The 11,489-nt window shown below is 33.2% G+C and overlaps 1 protein-coding gene across 1 annotated transcript; it reads left to right on the forward strand.

The window, feature by feature from the left end:
* Positions 1-1,280: 1,280 nt before the first annotated feature.
* LOC114273967 (G-type lectin S-receptor-like serine/threonine-protein kinase SD2-5) lies at positions 1,281-3,131 on the forward strand. The gene has a single exon (XM_028215803.2). The coding sequence runs from the start codon at positions 1,322-1,324 to the stop codon at positions 2,855-2,857; it is 1,536 nt and encodes a 511-aa protein (XP_028071604.2). The 5' UTR covers positions 1,281-1,321; the 3' UTR covers positions 2,858-3,131.
* The last annotated feature ends 8,358 nt before the right edge of the window (positions 3,132-11,489 follow it).

The raw sequence follows: 11,489 nt of genomic DNA on the forward strand, positions 1-11,489 counted from the left end.
ACATCTAACTAAGGTGCATCTAAAAAAGTAAAAAAAAAAATGTTTAAAATTTAAAAAATATTCACTAAAAACAAAAGAATACGAAAACCAATAAACTCAGTTTTAAAAAAACTTAATCCAGAAAACTCAAACCAAACACACTGAGTCAGAAAACTCATTTTGTAATAAAAATTAAGAGGGATGACATTTAGAGAATAACTTTGACTTTTTTCGTCACTTATTTTTAATATGAAATTCTATAATTTTGTAAAAAATCTTTTAAAATTTCATGTTAATCATTCATTTACACCAAATCGTAGCATGTTCCTTGTTTGTTTGGGAACCTCAACCAACAAAACTGAAAGATTTGATTTGGTGTTGAATTAAAAATATATATATATATATATATTATTTACATCCCAAATTATTATTCAAAAATCAATTTAACCTCTATTCTTTTAGGAAAAAAACTATGGACATAAGAAAATGATATAATTCTATACTTTCTGAGTTATAACTAAAAAAAAAATTAAAAAAAAAGTCATAATCAAGCACAAAAAAGTGATAACCAAATATTTCAAAATAATATCATAACTTAATAAAAAAAATGCCGTAAATAATGGTGTATATGTTATGGAGGTGTGCAAAATAAAATTCTTCATTCTTTATAATAAAATTAATTATATAATTGAACTAATTTGTTTTTTGATCAAAATTATTTTCACCAATCAAATAGAAGTTTTTGATGTAGCATCAAAATTTCATTTGAAATTTTATTTTACCCCTCAAATTAATAATTATAAGCTTACATTTCTATTTTATAGTTATTAGATATATAATGAAAATCTTTTATTATAAACTTGTCACAGAGATTATTAGAGTCCGATCTTTTTTGTGCATGTATGAGTCAAGAAATGTGTGCTCCTTTTTTTGACGAGTAATGCTACGAATCATGAAAATAATATCATGAAAATAATATCATGAAGATGATCATAAAAGATTCTCTACCGTTACACCTAGAATAAAACACCACACACTAATCAACAAATGAACAATCTTCATAATGCAATTCATGATATTTTTTTCATAACTCCTAATATTATTCTTTTTTGAGGTAACAAAAACAGTGGGGAACGTAAACAACATTTCAAGGACTCTTGCAACAATTCTTGTAATAGTGATTTAAGATTGATTTGAAATGCATCACTTTACTCACTGTTCTGCATTTGCCGGACACGAAAGCTGTAGTTTACAACTCACCTTTCTTCTTCAACCTTCTTCTCCCAACAAAAGAAAACCAAAGACTAGTAATCAAGAAGAAGAAACAGAGTTCTAACTTCTAATGGATCTGTGTTGTTGTTGTTGTTGTAGCACTATTTATTATTATGTTACTGCTGCTGCTATTATCACCTTTTTCTTGTCCTCTGCACCTTTCAGCAATGCCCAACCCCTACCTCCTGATTCTGGTTCACCTTCACCTCCACCTCCATCTCCATCTCTACTTCCATCTCCATCTCCATCCCCATCTCTGCCTCCATCTCCATCTCCACCTCTACCTCCATCTCCATCTCTATCTCCACCTCTACCTCCATCTCCACCTCTACCTCCATCTCCATCTTCATCTCCATCTCCATTTCCATCTCCATCTCCATCTCCGTCTCCATCTCCATCTCCTGCTAGTATTGTTGCTCCTGCTCCATCTTCACCAGCAGATTCTTCTCATAGAAAACCAAGGCAACTCCTAAGGATCATACTTGGGTCAAGTCTCGGAGCTTTCTTTGGTGTATTTTTTGTGGTTGCCTTTTGCTTTTATATTTTTAGAAATAAAGGAGAATCCAAGGAACTTGATGAATTCTATGTCGATCAAGTACCCGGGATGCCTATCAGGTTCTCTTACAAAGACTTGAGAGCCATGACATGCAATTTCAACGATAAGCTCGGGGAAGGAGGATTTGGATCAGTATTTCAAGGGAAATTAAGCAATGGCACCAAGATAGCAGTGAAGCGTCTCAATGGTTTTGGTCATGTTAAAAAGTCATTCTTAGCTGAAGTTGAGACAATAGGCAGCATTCACCATGTTAATTTGGTGAGGTTAATTGGATTTTGTGCTGAAAAAGCACATCGTCTTCTAGTTTACGAGTATATGTCCAATGGATCCTTGGATACATGGATTTTCCACAGGCACCAAGACCTCACTCTTGGGTGGCAATCTAGAAAGAAGATCATCATGGATATAGCCAAGGGACTAACCTATCTCCATGAGGAATGCAGGCAGAAAATACTTCACCTGGATATCAAACCCCAAAACATCCTCTTAGATGAACACTTCAATGCGAAAATTTCTGATTTCGGATTGTCAAAACTAATTGATAAGGACCAAAGCCAAGTTGAAACAATAATGAGGGGAACACCAGGCTATTTGGCTCCTGAATGGTTGAACTCAGTTATCACTGAGAAAGTAGATGTTTATAGCTTTGGTGTCGTGGTCATGGAAATGTTATGTGGGCGCAAAAATTTGGATAGGTCTCAACCTGAGGAAGATATGCATTTACTAAGTCTATTTAAGAGGAAAGCAGAAGAGGAACAACTTCTGGATATTGTTGATAAATACAATGATGACATGCAGATACATAGAAAAGAAGTTGTGGAGATGATGAGAATTGCTGTGTGGTGTCTACAAAGTGATTATTCAAGGAGGCCTTCCATGTCAGTGGTGGTTAAGGTCTTGGAGGGTTCCGTAGAAGTTGAAAGCAATTTGGATTATGACTTCACAACTCCTGTGGCACGAAGAGCAATCAGAGCTGCCGGTAACCAAGAGGATGCCATTGGTGCTGTTGCTAGCCCATTATTTCCATCAGTTTTATCAGGACCAAGATAAAGCAAGTAGACATCAACAAACAAATACATTTGCTTGTTTAAAGTATTGAGTATTTCTTTCTCTCCATTTTTTTTTTTTTTTTTTTTTTTGGTCTAATAAGTTTTAGGATTTCAATTTAGTCTGGAATTAAGCATTGATACAAGGGAAGAAAGCTGTCAAAACATGTCTGGTACAGTTCCCCGTTCACACCACTCTTAGTTGGATGTGGTTGAAATTTGTAAAGACTTATCTAAGAGTTGTATTTCTACTTAATTTTGTGAAAGGCCCTTTAAAATTCCCTGTTCACACACCCAGGTCCTCTAAGCCCAAATATGTGGTGAACTGTAATTTAAGAGTTTTATTTGTGCAAATCACACCCATGATACCAGGATTAATGGTGTTTTAGGTAGTGTATTCTTCCACTGATAAAATTTTGACTGTCTCAATAATATTCTTCCTTTTTATCTTTCTTCAAGTTCTTCCATCATCATTGCCATAGAACATACCGAACCACATGAATGTAGTGAGCAAGATTAGATTTCCCATTTTTTTAATTCAAACATTCTCAAGTTCTGTAGCAAAGGGAAAAAGATAGATATTTTTATAGGATGTGAGTTTCTCATGATTCAAGTAAATATCAGTTAGTGGGTTTTTCAAACTTTCTTTCCAAAGATGTGTAAGACAGAACAAAGCCACCTTATATTTTGGACAAATTCAGAGCCATTTTTTGACTAATAATTTGGTTGATGAAATTTGTTCTTGATTTGCTTGGAAAGAAAGAATTTTGTACATCTTAGTCTGTAGAATGTGTTTCTTTTTTTATCCCTCACCTTGAGCTTGACTGGGAACACAAAGAGAGTGTGACATGACGAACAAAAGAATTCACATTCATTTGCCATGTTTTTCCCCAACAATGCCCAACCTGTTGAGCATTCAATGGCCAAACTGTCCACTACATAGATCAAGTTCCTGGAGTGCACATTTGATTCTCTTACTATGAGCTCAAAGTCAGTACTCATAATTTCAAAAGGAAACTTTGGCAAGGATAATATGGATTGGATTTTGAGGGAACTCTTCTAAGCAATGGCACCAAAGTTGCAGTGAATCATCCTGATGGTTTAGGCCATGTCAAGACGTCTTTCTTGGCAGCACAAGTCAAGACAATAGGCAACATTCACCATATAAGCTTGGTAAGATCATTCAGATATTGTGTCGAGAAATCGCCAACTTTTAGTTTATGAATAAATGTGTAATGGTGGATATTTAACAGGAAACAAGAGGTTGCTCTGGCTTGGCTAACCAGAAGAAAGATCATCCTTTGACATAGCCAAAGAACTAGTCTTATCTCCATGAAAGTTCCAACAGAAAAAAAATACACTTCGATTTTAAGCCCCCAAATATCCTTATAAAAAATTGTCACCTTTGTGTTACTTTAATGATTATTTTTAACAATTAACACCTTAAATCAGTAAAATTAGTTCCCTTTGTTCCAAAATCATATGAATTGATCACTGGTATAAGGAGCAATGAAGGGAAATGTAGTCCCTCTCTAGTCAAATTAATACCAATTTTGTAAATGAGATTTGCACATGTAATTGAACTCCATCCTTTTTACCGCTAAATTAATACCAAGCCAAACAAGCTTGACCCAATAAAATGAAAAAAAGAAAAGGAAGAGGGAATGAAAGCAAAGTCATTTTGAGTTTTAAATGAAATCATTCAACAAAATCCAAGAAATCCTATCATTACTCTTTTCCTTGTAGTTGATGCAGACAGGGCCGGCCCTGGCCTAAGGCCAGTAATGCCTGGGCCTTAGGCCCCAAAATTTTGACCAAAAAATAGGGCCTCCAAATTTGGTAAAATATTATAGGTTCAATTTTTTTTTTTTTTGGGTTTTAGGATCAATTTAAAAGGCCCCAAAATATTTTATTAGGTCCATGTATGGTTTAATCCATATTTATTTATAAGTGTAATTTGGTCCATATTTATTAAAACAAAAAAATATATTAAAAAAAAAGTGTTTGGGCTCAAGAAAAATAATACATACAATATATGGGCCCTAATTTTTTCTTTTACCTTCTTTATCTATTAGATTTTAATGGAATAAATAATTTTGCTCAAATTTTTTTATCTAGGTCTTTATCAGTTTTAATTGAATAATTTTTTCCTAATTTTTTTGTCCTAATTTTGTTTTATTAAATTGTTTTGTTTATAATTTTAATGATTAAATATGTAAGTAATTTTTTTTGTGGCTACAAGCAAATAAAAAAATTGTAACTTATACCTTTATTCATGAATTTTTTTTCAATGTAAGAGGGGGCCCCGTTTCTAAAGATCGCCTTAGGTCCTTAAATCTCAGGGCTGGCCCTGGATGCAGATATTATTGGAGAATAATTTTATTTTTTTTCCATGCCTCTTTGATTTGCTCATATGAGCTTTTCATAAAAAATTATTAACATCATTCATAATTTGAAACAAAGTGAATTAATGCGTCAATTGTTAAACTTGATAGTCCAAAAGATTAATCTAATACAAGTGTAATAATTGTGGAGTAATGTGAAATTTTCCATCAAATAATTGTAATGCCCTTGACAACTTGGCACAAAGTGAAATAATTTTAACAATTTAGGGAGTTAATTTTTAAAATTGATAGGAGAACAAAGTGAGATTTTTCCAATTTTCTTCCCTAAGAAAAAGGTAAAATTTCATTTTATGCTCTCGTGATTTATCTGGGTGTGTTTGGGAAGCAACTTTTTTGGCTTTTTTTGGTTAAAATAGCACTAAAAAGACAAAATAAGCTAAAACAATCTATAAGATAAAATATCACATCAAACCTATAATCATTTTACTTTTTATCTCACACACATCACATCTAACTACAAAAATATCTAACTATCTTCCCGAACATAAAAATTTTAACCTCCTAAAATAGCCAAAAACTAAAATAACGTATTAAAATAGCAACTTTTCAAACACCTACTCTATGAATATTTGATCTCATAAAATAAAGTGAATGATGATATACTCCCAACTCTGATTTCATATGATGACCTTGGAATTACACAACAATTGAGGTATAATCAAGCGACTTTACTTTGATCTGATTTGATGAAAGAGCAATAATGATTATATTCATTCATTCAGAATATCTTCATTTCAAATGATTGGTTTTGGATGAATTGAATGGCAAAGAGTATTATGGTGAAAGCAGTCTCAAAGAAGATCTAGATGCCTATATCATGATGATACAAAATTCTTTGACATTTAAACATAATTTACATATAAAATTATGGTTAAATTATAAATATATTTCTTAAAATTCATTTAAAATATGAATTGTCTTCTATGATTTGTAAATGTTATAAATACCCTAATGTTTGAATTTTTTATTTAACATAATTAATTGAAAAAAATAAAATTTCTAACTACTCTCCTATATATTCCAATAATTTGGAATATAATCCTCTTGGTCCATGATATATATAGCAATCAATTGGGCATATGGCTAGCCTGGGTGGGACACCTTAGGACAGATAAGACTTGTTAGGTTTTTATTTTTAGCAATTCCGTTTGACAAAACTCTTTTCGGTTGTACTTGTTTTCGCACTTTTTATTTCAGTGAGACTGAGTGTTTAGATGCGAATCCAACCCGAATTGTGCCTTGCAGAGAAGTTTGTGATGTTAATGCTTTTAAGATTGCCACTTCGCTGATTATGATGGGAATCGAGCTGCATGTAGAGAAGAAGGAGTTGCATGTCCAAAATTGCATGTCCGCCCTTGCTCACTCGAGCGAAGGAGTCCTCGCTCGAGCGAAGGACTGCGTCTGCATAAAGACCTAAAAGAGGTGTTTGTTCGCTCGAGCGAAGGATGCGTGGCTCCAGCGAAGCCACTTATGGAAATCGCGCAAAATATGTTCCTCGCTCGAGCGAGAGAAGCTTTGCTCGAGCGAGCTTCAAAATCCAGGATTTCTATAAGTAGTTGTTTTACTCCAAAACTAGGATTACTTCTTCAGATCTTCTTTTTGGATATTAAGGTTTATATCTGGAGATATTTTGCTAGTTTTCTTTGATGTTTTGATTGAGTATTCAACTCATGGTTTAAAGAGTATACATCAAAGGATTATTTGTTTATTCTATACAAAAGAGAGAGTTGCACTTCGATGGATTCTGAAGAATTTGAGCCTGAAGCTTTGGTGGATTTTGGAATGGCTCATCGTTAAGACGATTCCGAGGTGAAGACGGGGTTGGAAGAGGCACATAGGGGTTGGTTCAATTTTGGCGTGGATTCGCTAGGTAATTGAGAGTATACCTGTGTAATTCCTTTATGTCTTTTTAGTAGATTGTTTTGTGGCTGTTGCCCGTGGTTTTTTACCACAATTGGAGGTGTCCAATTGTGGTTTTTTCACGTAAAATCGTTGTGTCTATTTGTCTTGATTGTTTGATTGGGATTGTTATATACTGCTTAAAATTGATACATAATCACAAATCAACATCTAGGGGATTTCTAGATTTTTCAAGACTAATTGGTCCTCTTTGGAGGCATTACACCTCCCTTCAAAACTTGATTGATTAGGGTTTTTGCTCCAATCAATATACAAGTTGTCACATTAATTTCGTCCTCTCCTCTTTGACAGCACAACTCAATTCCGTAAATATGCATTAAGGTGCCAATGGCGGGTAGGGATGTGCGATGCAATTTGAGTGGTTTTAGAGTAAAAATTATAAATTAAATGGTAGATTAATGGATAATTAAATCATGGTTGAAATGGATTGACGGATTAAAGAATATTTTTAACTAATTATCAAATATTTTTATAATATATAATACTAATTTGTATAATATTTTTCATATATATAATACAAACTAATTTTATATAATATTTTTCATATATATAACTATTAATTTGTAATAAATTTTATAACTTAAATCTCTCTTACACTCATTTTTATTTTGATATTTGATTAGAGATTAAAAAATATATATGTATTAACTATAGCAGAGTAGAGCAGTTTCGAAGACGGTTTATAAATTTTAAAATTTAATCCGCGAGTAATAGATAGAATGGTGTGAATCAGTACGATTTTAGCAAATTAAACGGTATTTTGCACAACTCTAATAACGGGTATGAGATCTAAAGTTTCTTTTAGGAGGTGGATTCTCTAATTGGGAATGTCCATTTTCTCTCATCCTGGTTCGTCCTTGCATTCCCTATCTAGTTCTAAATGAGTTTTCTCTACCTCAATGAGAAAGTGGAGTAGGGAGACTTTTGATTCTCCCGTCCCATTCTAATCCACTCCCGCTCTATTTATATTTACTAAATATATTTATATGTATATATAAAAAAAATCACTTATTTATTTTTTTAATATGATAAAATTAAAACCCAAAATATTACATTTAGTATCCATTCATTTACATATACTTATCATCTTACATCTTTTAACTTTCATTAAATATAATTTTTTTTAGATGATTTCATTAATTATAAATTACTATCCATAATATGCTATATTATCTATAATTTTTATTAGTTTTTATAGTTTTTAAATTTTATAATTAATTTGGTCCGCCCCCAACACCAACCCCATTTGCTCGACCCCTGATAGGATGTGGGGCAGAGGGTAGGGGATTACAAACTTGCCCTAAACCCAACCTGTGTCCATCTCTAATCTTAGAGAACACTGTTTGGGCATGTGAGGTTCATCATGAGTCTCATTTTGATGATCCAAATTGTTCATTTTTTCAGACATTTTGTGTATATTATTTACAAAAAAATAAATAAATTAGGTTGATCCAATAATCGTAGTCTATTCAATTTATAACATTTGTCAATTGTGTTTAAAAACTAGACCATTCATTTTTTTTTGTGACAAATGCAACAAATTGAATAAGATACAATTATCATATCGACCTAATTTTTTACATAAATGATATACATGAAGTGCCCAATAAAACAAATGAATCATTGAAAAGAGACCTATAGTGTGGACGCCATAGGCCCAAACAATGTCCTTCAGACTAGATTGTGAACCAGAGTGAATCCACCTCTTTTGTTTTATACTTATAATTTAAAATGCAAAATAATATACAAACCCACTTTATAGAATCATTTTATTAACCTAGTGATGTATAATAGAGATGATTGGTTGATAGTTGGGGAACATATGAGAGAGATAATTGTCTTAAATATTATAATAGATTGCCACATTATTGTGTTTAAAAAATAAAGGTAACTTTTGAATTAAATGTGCACTACTCATTTGAAATAGCTAACCTAATCCACCTTTGGCTATCTCCAAAAAACAAAAAAACACAAAAAACAAAAAAACAAAAAAGTTGACCTTTAAAATAAACCCAATGGATTGGCCTATTGAGTACAACTTGGAATTTGGGAGTGTGCTCCCTCTAGGTCTCACACTCAACTTTTACTGAGTGCTATCAACTTTTGAAAGCCATGTCATGACCCAAACCTGCCTCTGTAGGTATAACGCCATAACCGGCCCATAACTTAGAATTACCGAAAGCCTCTGAACAAATTAAACAAAATTAAGGGGCTAGCGAAAGCAAATATCATAATATAATGTCCATTAAGCTATGTAGACATACATGGGACGAAAAATTTAAAACTTATAAACATATATATGACGTTATATTCACATTAGTCTTACATCACTAATATAGATATAGTCAAAAGGACCTAGCCCTAAATATAGAGTGTGCAAAAATTGTTCAGACAAATAGAAGAAGACAAAAACTTAGAAACTTCTTTGCAAAAACATAACCACACCTTAACTTGGGAACCTCCTCGGGAGGTGAAATGGTTGGCTGACAAAACAGATCTCTAGGCAATCATCATTGAGCCTGGTCACGCGTTTGATCACCTATATACATAAATAATATAGTGAGTTGGAGCCTAGTGAATAATAACAAAGCAAAGGTTTTAATGAATGATGTCCTGTAACGCCCCCAAAAGTACACAATAAATATAACCCAAAAGCATAAATAAAAAACAACATAAATTAGAGTATAATGTTCTTTCATTTCATAACATAAATAGTACAAAAGGTTTAACATAAATAAATTCCCTATAGGCTTACATCTTTCCAAGTCTTGACTTGGTTACAATACAAGAGAGACTACCTCATACAATTAAAATCCTAGGCTATACAAAAATGAAACAAAACAAAGAAGCTCTTGCTTCCTAAAAGTCCCTCTAATGTTATTGCCTTGGTGGAGGCATGTCATCAATACTTGAAAATGTTGTTCCCAAATAGGGTGAGCCACAACCTAGTAGGGAAGATCTAACACAATATATAAGACTTAACAAAGATATAAGTGCATGTGCAGATACAATGCCTGGGATAAAACTCTCATACTTTTTATATCGCCATAGGATACCAATTCCATGTTCCATTCCATTTTCCTTCAATTCATTTATATATATATATATATATATATAATCCAATTTCATTATTTCTTTAATAACCCAAATAAGACTACAACTCAATGATTCCACAATCACATCATCAACATACAACACTTCAAACTGCCATTTTACGGATATTTCGTCCGCGGGATTGGTACCCATGTATAATTTCGGGACTTTCACTCAGGACACTTCAGCCAACTTAATTATAATGGAGTCCATCCCCTCTCTCCTCCCAAACAATGGAGTCCATCCCTTTTTCTGCTCCCAAACAATCATACATATACAATGTATTTAAAGACAATCATATTCAATGATAATCAACCATAGATTAGTTTCAATTTACCTAATCCTCATGCAAGTTCTACAACACTCAAAGTTATCCTCCAGCGATACCCCAATACAGATATTTCTAAATATATATAAAATCTTAAGACAGATAATTTATTCAAAATTTCCAAAGAGGTGAGGTATTACATGTTCAATTCCGCCATCTATTTCAATACTCGCTCAATTCCATGTTTACAACTCCAACTTTAACTATTTATACAAAATAGATGTGATAATCATTTTAGGGCGAAGATTCCCCTTTTTAGAACATTAATCAAAGTACCAAAATCAACCATTTTGACACAACATGACTTCATTTTCAAAACCCATGTTCATTTATTTCATCATCACCAAAAACCCCTATTTTCCAATTTACACCTAAACCCTAGGTTTGTTCATAATGCTCCCAAAACCAACCATTGTTGCACAACCACAAATAACTAAGTTAAAAACCATAACAAAGTGTAGAAAATTCCTACTTCAAGCTAGAAGACCAAGCAAGGCAAAGGCAAAGGTAAAACTCCAACAACACCGAAACCAACTTCCAATCGAATTGAAATGAAGATCTTGAGATTTTCTAACTTTTTAACAAATGCACTAGGGTAGGGAACTGTAGACACCCCATTTTTGATCGTCCTCAAGACTTGGATGTTCTTGCAGGTACATCCAGTGACAAGTGTGATTGCTCGTCGAGCGCTCAAATTCTGCATCGAAACGCCACAAGTTTGAGCTTTCCAAACCCTGCATCAAATTTGTCTCATTTTTGGACCATGTGTTGGTCCTTTCAGCATCCTTCTTTAGGTGCACTGCCGGCCACTTTTGGGCACTGCCGGCCATGCATTTAGGCCTGCCGGCCATCAATGAGCCACTACAGGCCATCACTGATGGCCGGCCAAC

The sequence above is a fragment of the Camellia sinensis genome, chromosome 8, assembly GCF_055761805.1.
Source record: "Camellia sinensis isolate YWXY chromosome 8, ASM5576180v1, whole genome shotgun sequence".
NCBI classification, from domain to species: Eukaryota; Viridiplantae; Streptophyta; class Magnoliopsida; order Ericales; family Theaceae; genus Camellia; species Camellia sinensis.